Source organism: Panulirus ornatus, chromosome 38 (assembly GCF_036320965.1).
Source record: "Panulirus ornatus isolate Po-2019 chromosome 38, ASM3632096v1, whole genome shotgun sequence".
In the NCBI taxonomy this organism is placed as follows: Eukaryota; Metazoa; Arthropoda; class Malacostraca; order Decapoda; family Palinuridae; genus Panulirus; species Panulirus ornatus.
In genome coordinates, this window is record NC_092261.1 from 6550014 (window position 1) to 6566575 (window position 16562).

The following is a 16562-nucleotide window of genomic DNA, read 5'->3' on the forward strand; positions in this document are numbered from 1 at the left end:
TTGAGATATTTTCTCTCAAGTTCCTCCTCTCACACATTCTTCTTAACCCTCACTAAAACAGGAAACTGCAAACAGGCAAGAAAAGAAATACTACTCATAAAAGGAGCGCATTACACATAATAGCTATAGAATGGATGTGAACAAGTGAGTCCTTTTCTTCGTCCGTTTCTGGTGCCTTTTCACTTATGAGCGAAATAGTGGACAAGTATGAAAGAAAGAAGAGAAAAAGAATGAAAGGAAAGTATCTATATTCATATATATCTATCATACTTAGTCGCTGTCTCACCCGTTTATGAGGTACCACAAGGAAACAGACGAAAGAATGGCCCAACCACCCACTTACACATGTATATACATGAACACCCACAAATGCACATATACATACCTATACATTTCCCAACCAGTCCTCTGTTCTTAACGCTACCTCGCTAATGCGGGAAATGGCGAATAGTATAAAAGAAAGAAGAAGAAACATTTCCCAACCACCCACTTACACATGTATAGACATGAACACCCACAAACGCACATATACATACCTATACATTTCACCGTATACATAAATATACATACACAAACATATACATATATACACATGTACATATTCATACTTGCTGCTTTGATCCATTCCTGTTGCCACCCCTCCACACATGAAATGACACCCCACTCCCCCCACACGCGTGCAAGGCAGCGCTAGGAAATGGCAACAAAGACCACATTCGGTAACTCTGTCTCTAGCTGTCATGTGTAATGCACCAAAACCACAGCTCCCTTTCCACATCCAGGCCCCACAAAACTTTCCATGGTTTACCCCAGACACTTCACATGCCCTGGTTCAATCCACTGACAGCAAGTCAACCCCGGTAAAAACAATGACTTACTGATTCTTTTTTTTTACAGCACGTTCCAGATTCCCCTTAACACAAGATATGCATGTTACAAAGAAGTTTAGCCTATCATCATCTCTCTTCTTAACTCTATGGACCAAATGCATCAAACTTGTTAAAGGAAATTGCAGGCAAAACATCCACAGCCGTTTCTAACTGTACTAAAGTAGTAGTCACTTCTGAGGGTGAGGTTCCTACCTTAACACCCAACCCCTTTAATCGGTGTCCATAACAACTATGGATATGGAAAGTATAATCTTTAAGGCAGCTCAAGCTCCACCATAAATAAAGATATGTATTTGGCATCACCATTACATCTAAATAATATTGGGCATCCTACATTAGCCTCTAAGAAACATGGAGACCTGTTTAGATATTGTAAATTCTTTTCCATCTAAACAGTTGCTTTAAATCATACAAAAGACTAATCAAACCTTGTAAGAAATACTTTTCACATTTATAAGACAGTCAAGGCTATTGCAATCCAACTTATCTCTAAGGAATACTTTTTACATATATAAGACAGTCAAGTCTATTACAATCCAACTTATCTCTCAAGATAAGAATGTAAAACTTAACCCATTTGCCCCATGCCACAGTGTTGGTTCATTTTTCCCCTTAGATATAACTTTAGTGTCTGCATCTAAAAGCCCCTAACATTTGCTAGGTGTAGGGGAGAAAGAATTCTACCACCATATTTCTGGTATGTCAAAGAAACAGATTAAGGGGGAGAGAAGCAGGGGACTGGAAACTTTCAATTTCTAAAAGATAGAACAAAAGAAAGAGCCAAGCAGGGAGTGCTTATCCTCCTTGAAGGCTCAGGATGGAAAGTCTGAATGTGTGTAGATGTGACCAGATGAGAATAAAGAAGGTATAGGTAGTATGCTTGTAGAAAGGAACCTGGTTCTGAGTGAAACATAACTCCAGGGTAAAGGGGAAGAATGGTTTGAAAATGGATTAGGAGTAAAGACAGGGGTTGGTGTGAGGGCAAAAGCTAGGGAAGGGGTAGCTGGAGCAGTAGTTGTAGGAGTATGTAAAAGAGTGTAAGGATGGGAGCTCAAAACTGAGGCGAGTAAAAATGAAAGCAGACTGTGAGAGCAGGGTGACCTTCAGTGCTTATGCACTTGGCCATGAGAAAAAAATTCATGAGATGCAAGTGTTTTGGGAGTAGCTTAGTGAATGTGTCAGCAGTTTTAGTGCAAGAGACCGAGTAATAGTGATGGGTAATTTAAATGTGAAGGTGAGTAATGTGGCAACTGAGGATATAATGGGGGGGGGGGGGGGGTGTAATCAGTAATGTGAATGGAAATGGTGATTAGCTTATGGAGTTGTGTCCTGAAAAAAGGCTGGTGACTAAGAACACCTGGTTTAAAAATAGGGATACACAAAATTATATGTTTATGAGTAGAGCTTTACTGAATTACACACTGATGATAGGTGTGAAAAAAAAAGAGAGAGACTTTTGGATGTGAACGATCTGAATGGGGTGCCTGGTGGGATGTCTGATCATTACCCTGAAGAGGCAAAAATGAATACGTGTAAAGGTTTTCAGAAATGAAATGTTATGGGTGAGAAGAGAGTGGTGAAAGTAGGTGAGCCTGGAGAAAAGACTTGTGTGAAGAAATACCAGGATATTGAGTGCATAATGGCAAGAGGTGAAAGTAAATGAGACTAAAGGAATGGGTGAGGAATGGGAGGTATTTAGGTAAGCAGTGCTGGCATGCACGAGAGAAGTGTGTGGCATGCTTAAGGCAGGAGGTGGGAAAGGGTAGTGAGTGGTGGGAAAACAAAGTAGCGAGTAGTGGGATGATGAAATAAAGTTGTGAAATAGAAAAGAGAGGTATATGGGCAGTGCTAGCAGGGATATAGAGCAAAAGGTTGGGAGATGTACAAGAAAATGTGGCAGATCAAAATGAAGGTGCAGGGGTTGAGAAAGGGGCCAATGAGAAGAGTTGGGGTGAACAAGAATCAGAAAACTTCTGGGAGAATTTAATTTTTGGATGGATGTTAAGTGTTAAATAACAAAAGAACAAGAGCTAACATAAGTGAAGGAGGCAAATGGGGAACTGATAACAGGTAAAGATGAGATGAGGAGGAGATGAAGCAAGTATTTGGAAAGATTGTTAAATGTGTCTGGTAATAGGGTAGCAGATGTAGTGTGATTTGGTCAAGGAGACATACAAAGTGAGAGTCATGGAAAGGGGTTTGGTGAAGATAAGAGGTAGTGAAAGCCTTATGTATGATGAAATGCGGCAACGTGGCTAAGATTGGTTTGTTAGGATTTTCAATGGATGTATTGATCATGAGGAAGTGCCTTAGGATTAGCATTATACATACATATAGCATGCCAATCTATAGAGGCAATGGGGACAAAGGAAAATGTTCAAACTAAAGATGTGTAAGTTTGCTGAATGTACCTATCAAGTTGTAAGGCAAAGTGGTGACTGAGAGGGTGAGTACCAGATTGGGAAGAACAAAAAAGCTGGTTTCAAGAATGGTACAAGATGTGCAGATCAAATGTTTGCTTAAATGAATGTGTGTGAGAAATACTTACAGAAAAAATGGTTTTGTATGTGGCATTTATGGATCTGAAGAATGCATATAATAGGGCTGAAAGATATGTACTATGGAAGGTCTTACAAATATATGGTGTGGGAGGAAAGCTGCTAAAAGCAGTGCAAAGTTTTTTTAAATCAAGGGTGTTAGGCATGTGGGTAAGTAGAAAGACAGGAGATGCAAGTGGTTCCTGGTGAAGGTTGGTCTGCAGCAGGGGTGTGTGATGTCAGCATGGCTGTTTAATGTTTATGGTTTTAGTGGTGAGGGAGGTAAGTATGCAGTCTGTAGGGGGTGAGAGGACCTGAGGAGTGAGTCAGTTGCTGTTTGCTGATGACACAGCATCAGTGGCAGAGTTAGAAACTTGGTGACTTTGTTTAGAAGTGTGTGAAAGGAGAAAGTTGAGAGTAAATGTTAATAAAAGTAAGGTTATTAAGTTCAGCAGGGTGGAAGTACAAGTTAGTTGGGATGACTTTGAGTGGAAAAAATCTGGAAGGAGTGAAGTGTTTCAGATACCTGGGAGTGGGCATGCTAGCAAAGGGAACCATGGAAGCAAAAGAGAGTAATAGGGTAGGTGAAGGGGATGAAAATTCTGGGGGCAATGAAAAATGAATGGAAGGAAAGGTTGTTATCTGGGATGGCAAAAATGTATGAAGGCATATTTTGAAGGTACAGTAGTCCCTGCAATGTTGTATGGATGCAGTTACAGACTACAGATAAGGATGTGCAAGGATGGGTGGATGTGATGGAAATGGAATGTTTGAGAACAAAATGTGCTGCGAGATAATTTGATCAAGTAAGTCATAACAAGTAAGTCATAAAAGTGTAAAGGAGAGGTGTGGTAATGAGAGGAAAGTGGTTGAAAGAACTGAAGAGGGTGTGCTGAAATGGTCTGGAAAACTGGATCGAATGAGTATGGAGAGATTGACAAAGAGGAAACATGTCAGAAGTGGAGGGGACAGGGAGATGAGGGTGACCAAATTGGAGATGGAGAGATGGATTGAAAAAGGTTTTGAGTGCTTAGGGCTTGAAAATGTAGGGGAGTCAAAGGCATGCACAGGATAGAGTGAATCAGAACAGTATGTTATACAGGGGTCTAGCACTATCAATGGAATGAACCAGGGCTTGTGAAGCAGCCAGGGGTAACTATGGAGAGACCTGTAGGGCCTGGTTGTGGATAGGGGTGTGTGGTTTTGGTGCACTGCACATGACAGGTAGAGAATGAATTTGAACAAATGCGGCCATTCTTCATCTGATCCTGGTGCTACTTCTTTAATGCAGGAAAAGGTGAACAAGCATAAAAGAATATGCATTACTTCCATTTCTGCACCTGACAGTCCCAACATAGCAAAACCATGTAATACCCAGCAAGCTAGCATAACACATGATTATCATGAGGATTCTAGCAACTCAAGGGTGGGTCATCATGATATCTTTCTCCAAACTGTGAAACTTTAGAACTGTTTAGCCTTATCATATATTTCCTAACAACTATGACTCGCCTTATTTTAAAATACAAAGTTTCCATTTCCTTTGAAACTCAAGAAATATTTTTCCTCTTTTCCCTTTATGTCTCTCCCATCAAACTTTCTTCACATTTCCATCAAGGCCTATCATAAATGCCTCCAACATAAAAAATAAAATAAATGCATCACAGTGAAAGAAATATTGATATCCTGATGTAATGTGTTCTAACAAGCTATAAAGTGGCACTGGAGTTTGCTAGTTATGGAGATTTTATTGCCTTTCCACCCCCTTGAGGGAGTTCAAGGAGGGGAACAGGCATCAAAGATATGGATAGGCAGATAATCTTCTTACTACCTCCCTAGAATTCTTGCCATTTAATGTAAATCACAAATACCAATAAAGATATCTTCTGCAGAACAGTTCTGGATACTAACCTTCATAAGGGCCTTCCTGTACTCTGAGAGGCACATTTCCGAGCAGAATTCTCGTTTTCCTGAGCTAGTAGGGAATACATACTTCAGTTGTGATTTTACCTCAGAACACCATGTGCAGGTGCGAGGATTTTTCGGTGGCCGACCTGGACCTACAAAATGATGAGTGATGAAGAATTAAATAAAAGAATCTAAATTGGGTAATAATTTGATGAATTATCCAAATGTGCAAATGGTGTATAATGTTCTTGAGATTTTTTTTAAAACAAAACAAAATAAATTCACATATAAAAAGAATATCCCTTAGTTTCTCCACTGATAAGAGCAGGTTGTTCATGAGGTGTACTAGTTTGGTGTAAGGATGTCTGCATCCACATTTCTTAGGGATCCAGAATTGGCTAATTAAGGCATTTTCCTAAATGCGTATTCTGTCTGAATATGCAGATCATTATTAGTTTGTGCATTAGGTAACAGCATATTGATGAGAAATGAGTAAAAATGAATATACAAAAAACACAATTTACTGTATCATTCACCTAGTGAGCTGTACATTTTGAACTGTGAGGTGTCCAACCAATGTGCACTGTACATTGCTGTACTACCTACACTACTGTTATACTATAAATCATTCATTTTTAGAGTATAAATTAGTCATGAAAACTATGTACAAAATCATAAAAAAATATGATTTACTGTATCTTTTACTAAAAGAAAAACTAAAGTTATGAACACAAGCTGTGTGACCTTTAGTGCAATTTAACTTTTTTCCCTTTAACTTTCTGAATATGTACATAACCTAAGATTAGTTCATGCATTAGTTAAGTACATGAAGAGGAGAACCGTGTAAAAAGGAAATTAAAGAATACAATCTACTGTATCATTCACAAGGTAGGATGTACATTTTGAACCATGAGATGACCAACCACTCACCTCCCTGAGCTGGAAATGCCTTAAATTGTACATTGCTGTACTGCTCATATTTCAATTATGATTTCTTTTCTTTTCTTTCAAACTATTTGCCATTTCCCGCATTAGCGAGGTAGCGTTAAGAACAGAGGACTGGGCCTCTGAGGGAATATCCTCACCTGGCCCCCTTCTCTGTTCCTTCTTTTGGAAAAAAAAAAAAAAAAAAAAAAAAAAAAAAAAACAAGAGGGGAGGATTTCCAGCCCCCAGCTCCCTCCCCTTTTAGTCGCCTTCTACGACACGCAGGGAATACGTGGGAAGTATTCTTTCTCCCCTATCCCCAGGGATAGAATGATATATATATATATATATATCCCTGGGGATAGGGGAGAAAGAATACTTCCCACGTATTCCCTGCGTGTCGTAGAAGGCGACTAAAGGGGAGGGAGCGGGGGGCTGGAAATCCTCCCCTCTCGTTTTTTTTTTATTTTCCAAAAGAAGGAACAGAGAACGAGGCCAGGTAAGGACATTCCCTCAGAGGCCCAGTCCTCTGTTCTTAACGCTACCTTGCTAACGCGGGAAATGGCGAATAGTATGAAAGAAGAAAAAAGATATATATATATATATATATATATATATATATATATATATTTTTTTGCTTTGTTGCTGTCCCCCGCGCCTGCGAGGTAGCGCAAGGAAACAGACGAAAGAAATGGCCCAACCCACCCCCATACACATGTATATACATACGTCCACACACGCAAATATACATACCTACACAGCTTTCCATGGTTTACCCCAGACGCTTCACATGCCCTGATTCAATCCACTGACAGCACGTCAACCCCGGTATACCACATCGCTCCAATTCACTCTATTCCTTGCCCTCCTTTCACCCTCCTGCATGTTCAGGCCCCGATATCTTTCTAAACATTATACTCTATGTTATTCATTTTCAGTGTATGTATTAATCAAGCACCTACTCAAAAGATGCGTTAAAAACAAATAAAAGAAACACTTTACTGTATCATAGGGGGTTGTGCTGAAGGCCAAAAATACACAAAACATTCCTCAACACTTCATGCAAACAATGAAAATAATATGCAGTACCATATCATATAATACACTAAACATATATGTAATAATCTATGATATACATAAACAAAATATTATGAAAGCAACTATGTCTGCCCTCTAATCTTAAACTGATTCATCACCCGACCAACACTCTGTCACCAAAGTTGCATGGCTCCTAACCAGGATGCTATGCCCCAGATCATCAGACTATGTATATTCTTAGGTACATCTTCCTCATAACTTAGAGGAAAATAAAATAACATCTAAAACTTTTGCCTATTTTCCAAGACTTCTTCATGGAGAATAACAAAAAGAAAGAAAAAATGACATGAAGATATATGAATAAATCTAAAAGGAAAAAGGCTCCTAGCCTGATCCATTATTGCCTAAGGTCACATTGTAACCTACCAATCTCACTTGAATTTAATCTGGACTATGGTCAGATACTGCTATCTTTATACTGGCACATCATAAATGGGATTTATCATCAAATCATCCAGTCTACACACATACAAACTGGATGATTTGTTGATAAATTCCATTCATTATGTGCCATACATAAAAACAGCAGTACTGGACCACATGTGCACGGACTACAATTACACGAAGTTGGGTTGCGCAACTTGCTCATCAGGTACCCATTGTCTGTTCAACCTTGTTCTTATGGAACCCCGTTCTCTTTCAATTTGTTTACATATCTTTATGTAATAACTCTTTTGTCATTCCCCCTGGAGAGGTCTTGAGAAATAGGTGAAAGATTGGGAAGATGTTCTCTTATTTTTCCTTTGACTTATGAAGATTCTGCCTACCCCACAATACCACCGTGGTTCAACATTAATTTAGGACATGTGTCTTTCCTTTTCCATGCTTCTTACTTATTAATCTTATCTATTCACATGTTGCTTGAGACATGCACCTGTGTTTATTTAACTTATTGCTGGTTTTCTTTCCAAAAAATATTTAATTTCTCTTACCCCTTACTTGTCTCTAAATACGAGGTTGTCATCTGCATACCATATATTTCATCCTTTTTGTTCTTTATGTTATATCAAATTATGGAAATAATAAAATATTAAGAAAAACAACCACCATGTAACTCTAAACCCGGCTAGTGGGATTATTACATTTTAGCAAAACGTGCTGTTGTACCCCCAAAGACTTGACCAAGATATAGCATTCTCCAACCAATGTGTGATGCAGTCTTTGCTATCCTTAACCTAGAGCCTTGGAGCAACCTTGTTTTAATTTTTTTGGCATATTTTCCCACCTTATCTAGTGGTGGTGTGCAGCCCTTCTCTGCAATTTTCTGGAGTTCGACTTTTATACAATCTGTAGCCTTTAGTTTAAATATGATATTGATGCCTTACCTGACAGAATCACATTTCTCAGGCCAACAAGTCTAACAAAAATTATGAAGCCAGCCCTAGCTAGTGGTAAATTTACTTACAGTGACTGGCATACCTTTTCTTCATGAACTCCTCTTGAATACATATGGCTGTATTTTCAATAATTTGTCCTGTCACAGGAAACTTGCACCCAAACTTTCAGAGCATCCTCCACCTTAAAATGTGTTGGCATTCCGAGATGCAATGCCATTTTCAAAAAAGATGGCTGAGAAAAGATTTGCTTTTCTTTTTCATGAAGCAGATGCTGTTCTCAATACTGCCATAACAGCAAGCAACTACTGAAGTACTAGCCCCACACTCAAGTTCAATCAATACTTTGAACTTTTCCTCCTATGTAAAGGTTTTCCCTACCCTCTTAACAGCAGAGATAATTGCTAGATGCTTAGGCATAGTGATGACATGTTCAAAAGGGCAGAAGTGCAAAATATCATAGGTGGCAAAAAATACATTCTCTAAAAATACTAGCTGAAAACTGATGCAGTGAGCAAAGTAGCATGTGAAGCATTGGCACCCAACAATGCACAGACATAAGGGCTTATGATGACTCATGCTATAACAAAATATGAGAAATTTAGATGCTTGCACTATATCAAGATCATTCTATTTGTGATATCACTGCTACGCAAACTAAACCAGAGTTAATGCAAATGAGAGTACCAGTTTAGCTTTCAGGTGAAACGTTTCTTTTACATCAAGTACCGGCACGAGATTACTTACTTCTACCTGGTGTCGGCATCTTGCTGTTACTCTCAGTGCGTCATCACTGAGCCCTAAGACTCACTCAATTTCTTAACATCACCGTATCTGCAAAACAAAACATAAATAATTTTGTAAAATCACTTGGTCATTTTCACATACAAGGGTATGACTATAAAGTCTCCAGTTTTTCTGTAACTTAATTTTCCTATAAACCTGGATTCTTCGGAATAAATGCAAATAATAATGCTTTTGTACTTTTGTTTCAAAACCTTTCTGTCATTCAACTCACTGATCTGGAGGTCTTACTCTTCTAATTAAGCATTCATCCAAAAGAAAAATCCATAAACTACAACCTAAAAAGCTTTTCTTGTATTACCTGGAACAGTACTGATATACATCCACAATACTAAACCCATAACAAAGTGCGATCATCAACACAGTATACTTAATTGTTAACTTTCTTAATAAAAGTAATTACAGGAAGGATATAGTTGTCTGTAGTTCTCAGGACCAAGCAATATTTGGGTTTGGAGTTTTAAGGATTTCAGAAATACTCTCATTCATCCACATTTCCGTCAGACTGACACATATTATACTACTATTGCTCGTATACTCATTAAAATAGTTTTAGATTCTGTTGTTCTCAGTTACTAGACTTTGTAAATTGAATATTTTCAAAAGAATATCTTTCTTCATAATTCTATTTCCGTCTGTTCGGTCTTCAAAACTCTTCTTTTTTGGCTATACTGTTTAATATTGTCTGACTGGTTTCTTGTTACTTTTATTAACAAATATGCTGAAGCAGTTGGTATTCACGGATCCATTATTTTTCCTACCCTGACAAAACTTCACTGATCCATTATTTTTCCTACCCTGACAAAACTTACAGACATAGAATAACCTAACAATCACTAAACAACTGCCTTGCAATTCAGTCTTAAACTCCAACCCATCCAACAAACACCCATACGAAACTACTCCCGACAAACACGAGTCACACTTTTTCATCTACACCCTGGACATCACCCATCCCTACATTATTAGAAACACTGATTAGACAGATTTCAAGACAATTCTTGCCTACAATACAACTACCACTGAACATTTACTGTTCACTTGCCCAACACTTTCCCTGTATACACACAACTTCACCACACTTTATGTTATGGTCTACAAAGTGAATGAGGAGTCCCAGCTAGATACAAGGAGTTATTCTGGAAAGTACTTAATAAATGCATAATTAACTATTTGTACGGTATAGGGAATGAGCTTTACAATCGAAGGGCCCCAACTCTCAAAATTTCTCTACTACTGCACAACATTTTTAACTTCTGTGTGCTATCCACATTTAACACATCCTCTTTCAGTTTATTCCAGTCCTCCACCACTCTCATACTATAAAAGTACTTTTTCATATCTATGTTAACAAATTTCATGCCAAGTTTCCTAATATGTCCCCCTGAGAGTTCTAACTACACTATTCTTTTTGAACTCTCCACAGTCTACGCCATCAATCTGCTTTAAAATCCTAATAAGTTGTGATAATGTAATACCTCATTCATCTTCCTATAAGGTAACCAAATCTAATGCTTTTAGTTTTGCCTGCACCTAAATTCTCTCAATTCAGGTACTATGTTCCCTCCTCTAGACCCTTATCAGGACCTAGTGCTTTATGTGAAGTGACCAAACTTGCAAACCATATTCTAGTTTTGACCTTGTCTAAGGTAAGAACAGCTTGTTAATTATTTTCCTATCCATATAGATGAGAACTACTGTAATAATCAACAGAGGATTTTGTCTCCTTTACTATCTACACGATAACGGACAGTAATCAGTGGTGGTGTGAGGAAAGCAAATCAAATTCTTTTGCACTTAAATGTGGATTTGTATCTACTTGATATCTAAGATCATTCAGAGTACATAGAAGGTTTTTATGTTCTTCCGTGAGTGTTTCATGTGGATGAGTATAGAGATGCTGCAACTATCATTAATTTTCTTCACCTGTTGTACTTATCTCTATCTCACACCTACAAAACTAGAAATTTCTATGAGCAGTTTATTTCCCTTGTAAAATGAAACTATAGAAGCTATTTTGTCACTTCTAAGGCAAGTATTCCCAACCACAGTTAAGTGGTAGAGGTAAGAAAAGAGGGAATAACAATAAAAATCTAAGGATTAAGTGGGGAGCACTGTAAAACATTCATGATATAAGATGCCAACTTCACTGGTGGACAACAACCCCTATTTTAGGTGGCATAGAGTGATTTCATTCAATATAATTGCTGTGGGACCATTTGAACCTACTTGATTGGAGGGCAATGTTCCAGAGTTAACAATAATACTAATTTATTAGATTTATTTATTTTGCTTTGTCGCTGTCTCCCGCGTTAGCGAGGTAGCGCAAGGAAACAGACGAAAGAATGGCCCAACCCACCCACATACACATGTATATACATACACGTCCACACACGCAAATATACATACCAACACATCTCAATGTATACATACATATATACACACACAGACATATACATATATACACATGTACATAATTCATACTGTCTGCCTTTATTCATTCCCATCACCACCCCGCCACACATGGAAGAACAACCCCCTCCTCCCTCATGTGTGCAAGGTAGCACTAGGAAACGACAGCAAAGGCCCCATTCGTTCACACTCAGACTTTAGCTGTCATGTAATAATGCACCGAAACCACAGCTCAATAATACTAAAACTACTACTACTAATAATAATAATAGTAGGATGGGCCAAAATCACTGGGTTGTGCTGCATACAAGCCAAGATGCCCAGCATTACATAAATATACTGAAACTTCCAACAATTTCTATGAGTTCATATTGGGAATCCTTCACTCCTCTACTTATTGTGTTTGTACTCCAATCCAAGTCTCAATAGAAAATATCTCCCACTATCATAACGAGTCTGAATTTTTTGAGATACTTCATAAAATAACCTGAGATTCTTTCTGTTTTCAACACATGATTGGGCATCTGCATATCAAACATAACAGAAGCATTTGCTCTTTATCTACCTGTACTGATATTTCACAAACTATATATTCTTGAAAGGTGCTTTCAACTGAAATCTCAGTTCATATCCCAAATCTTTCTTCAGCTAAAAATCAAAATTTTCAATTCCGCCAATTTATGTAAACAATTTCAGCATTAGTAAATATAAAAATCACTTTACATACTTACAATATTTACAAAATTTAGGTTTATGCAACTAGGATAAGGTGAGACCTGCCTCTCCTACTTCCCATTTTCTCTTTTATATATGTACTAAATTCTGTGAACACTATACTATGCTTAGAGAAGGTAAGACCTGCCTCTCCAACTTCCTATTTCCTCTTTCTTGATATATATTGTTTTCTGTTCTTAAGACTATTCCTTTGATATATGGAAAAATATTCTACTTATCCCTGGGGATAGGGGAGAAAGAACACTTCCCAAGTATTCCCTGTGTGTCGTAGAAGGCGACTAAAAGGGAAGGGAGCGGGGGGCCGGAAATCCTCCCCTCTCATTTTTTTTTCCCCAAAAGGAGGAACAGAGAAGGGGGCCAGGTGAGGATATTCCCTCAAAGGCCCAGTCCTCTGTTCTTAACGCTACCTCACTAATGCGGGAAATGGCGAATAGTATGAAAGAAAAGAAAAGAATTCTACTTATATTTTCCCCTTCCTATTTTAGTTTCATTTCTGCATTTCTGTAACAGACTTTTACAGCTTGCGAGAACTTTCCATCAAACCTGAAGCAGTTTTGAGATGGATACAAGATGAATCACAAGGGAAATATGTAGTACCTCAACCTCCTCTCCAAGAAACTTTTGTAATTTTTCTTTACCAATGCATTTCAAATTCACAACGCCAGTCACTGAGCTCCACAGCAAGTCTTCCACATATGATGTTTGATGGTCTTGTCTTTAAACATACTCAATCAAATTAAAAAGTGGCTCTTACACAAATCATCATTACAATTTTCTTTATTTTTTTTTTTTTTATATAATTTGCTAGTTTTTCTTTACATGAGTTGTTTTTTCACATGAAACAGCAACCTTTATTACTGTCTTACAATTCTTATCTGAGAACTTCTCTGACCATTGCAACACCCATTTCCATAATTCTAAAGCCCTTTTCACACTGCAACCTTTGTGCTTAATACTGATCATTCTTTACCGATTTTTTTTTACTCTAAAAATCTGTAATAAAATCTGAAAATCTATCTTAGTCTTTGTTTGCCTGACACATCCTTAAGAAAACAAAAATAATGTGACCATGACACTCCTTCATAAGCCAATAAGCTTTTCCCTACATACTCTATGCATCTGTTGTTACTGCAGTACTCAGAGATAAGTAACTTAAATTCAAATAAAAAGTTCTCAAAGCAGGTATCACACACCAAAAATGATCCTACTTGGTGTGTTATTCTTATGTGGATCATATGAAGCATGTCTAAAACTTGATCTACATGTGTAAGCTTTACCTTCACATTTTTCATGAATTCTACAACTAAGTCAGTAGTCCTTAGTTACTCTTACAGCAGAACAATTCCAGAAATTAATAAAGCTGAAATCATCCATTCATGACACCAGTATAAAACTCACCTACCATGAGGAATATACAAATGAAATCCTTTTCTGTATCAACAAATGTTTACCAGTTCTGAAAAAGGGCAAGGGCTACACATCATCAATATAATTACCCCAGTGCTTATTTTCACACATATGTACCTGCTCTCCTTCACTGTCATGACAAAGGTTTCTGATGAAAAATAACATAAAACTGACCTTTCTTAAGCTACGGGAAAATGTTATTATCACATTACAGCTGACATGGATGAAATTCCCACACCAAGCAGCCCAAACCGGACGTCACCTTCAGTTTGGGGCATTCCTGTCATTATCATCACGGACACACCACCACATGAAACAGTTATCAAACCAGCTTCTCTTAACACTTAGGTTTCCCGCTTCCCTCCCTTTCCACAATTCAACGCCAGAGGCAGTACTGTCCAGGGCGCCAGTGCCTACTTCCAGCTTCCTCCAGTACCTCGCTACCCACCTGGGACGCCTCCTAGGTCAACTCTCCTCTGCCACACATACAAACACACATCAACTTGCCGTAACGGTCATAAAAATTCCCTAATGATAAAAACAACAAACACTAGCCGCCATATTGTTTTGGCGTCTGATGCTTCTTTTATATAGAAGAAAACGGTGGAAAAGGAGGGAGGTGGGGATATTTCTAGGGGAAACCTTTCTACTTATCCCAGTCTCGGCTACTTTTGTTCCGTAACTTATCCAAGCCGATTATGCCACAAGACAAAATTTGTGTGGATGTAAACTTTTCTTTTATTCTTAAGCCCTTCTCTTCCTTTTCAAATATATATATATTTCCTTCATTCACGTAAAGGAGATATTACTAATGAAGGAGTCTTATACTTTGTCAAACTCTGGTATCATCTTTTCATTTACCCATATCAATCCCTTCCTAGCGTAAATCACGATTTGTCGAGGAATGGAAAATGATTAGGTTAGAAGAATTCCTAAATGTCTTCACTCATATTTCGTTTCATCTTATTCTTTTTATCACTACAAGGTTTAAAGTAAGGAAAGGAAAAGTGTGTAGCAAATGAGGTTCATTTTCTCACCCTTTACTTATCCTCATTTTCGAGTAACATCAGGTAGGGTAAGCGTGAGAATTATACCGGAGGACGCTCTATATTCTACTTACTGGGTCTAGAAATTCATTCAATTATGACAGTTCTTAAACTGCGTAAGTGCTCTGATAACGTATTCGGCAGCCAGAAAATATATTTCTCTCTCTCCAAATATGTCTGGTATAGCTACCTACTCATAACTGCTTAATTTTAGAGTACGGGGAGAGAGTTATATAATCCTGGAGCCCATCTTTTTAAGTTTGTTCACCCTCACATATCCTTTGAAATGTTGCCAGAATTTAGTTTCATTATTTAGTCTACCCTCTTCTAGTGAACTCTGGTTCCTCCGTCACTGAATCTCACGAAGAGCAATTGTCAGTCATAACTAATTTCACACTTTTTGCTGTAATCAGGTCACCCCATGGTGAAAATTTATAGTCCCCTTCCTCTCACTGTAGTTCAACGCTTTTGACTTTATCTATTTACGTATCTATAAAGCATGGGGAGGAGTTATACACTCATGGGGAGGTAGGAGGTCCAATCCACTGGGAATGTTAGTTACCTATTTGCATGTAGAGGGACCTTCTCTTTAAAAATGGAGCGTCCCCGCACTTACTACTACACTCGTGTTACATTCGGCCCATCAAAATTATTTTTTCACAACATAACTGACTTTCATCTTGCATGGCTTCTTCCTGTGTCTTCTAGAGTTAATCAACTATTTGAAATCATCTTTTTGTCAATACTGAGGCCCAAACTCAATGGTTCATGTCAGACAAACTTTGATTTTGCCAGTGTTACTGCATTCACCCCCTTTCAGCTCGTTCTTTTTGTTTATCATTCTAGACCTACAGAAATATTTTCGTAATCCTTTCTCAGTGTCTTGTGTTTAAATCGTCTATAGTTCTGTATATACGTGGCTTCTCCCAATATCAGAGACTTGCTAAATATTCTCTGCTGCTTAAAAAGCCACTTCTCCATACATAAACCCAACTAAAACCACAACTGGATATTACCCATCCTTACGGAGCACCATAAATACATATTCAACACATCTTAAGACCCTTCGTGCCCACGATGCAACTACTGCAATCAAAACACCGCATACTTCTTAACCAGCTTCCTGAGAAGATAGAGGGAACTCCTGGGAATGCATGCACGCACATCCACAAAATTTCTTATTATATATATATATATATATATATATATATATATATATATATATATATATATATATATATTCCAAAAGAAGGAACAGAGAAGGGGGCCAGGTGAGGATATTCCCTCAAAGGCCCAGTCCTCTGTTCTTAACGCTACCTCAGTAATGGTATAGGGGAGAAAGAATACTTCCCAAGTATTCCCTGCGTGTCGTAGAAGGCGACTAAAAGGGAAGGGAACGGGGGGGCTGGAAATCCTCCCCTCTCGTCTTAAGTTTTCCTAAAGAAGGAACAGATGAGGGGGTCAAG

General features: G+C 38.1%; 1 protein-coding gene across 5 annotated transcripts in view; it reads right to left on the bottom strand.

Moving 5' to 3' along the window:
* The window catches only part of LOC139760852 (polycomb protein SCMH1-like), a 96326-nt gene that overhangs the window by 65578 nt on the left and 14186 nt on the right, over positions 1–16562 (bottom strand). For 2 of the 5 annotated variants that reach the window (XM_071684548.1, XM_071684544.1), the window contains exons 1-3: positions 14499–14626; positions 9440–9526; positions 5339–5487 (exon numbers count right to left, since the gene is read on the bottom strand). In XM_071684548.1, coding sequence (XP_071540649.1) covers positions 5339–5487; positions 9440–9458 — 168 coding nt within the window. In that variant the 5' untranslated portion in view covers positions 9459–9526; positions 14499–14626. Of the gene's footprint in view, positions 1–5338; positions 5488–9439; positions 9527–14224; positions 14477–14498; positions 14627–16562 lie in introns of those variants that run through there. The other 3 variants (XM_071684545.1, XM_071684547.1, XM_071684546.1) reach the window with 3 other exon arrangements.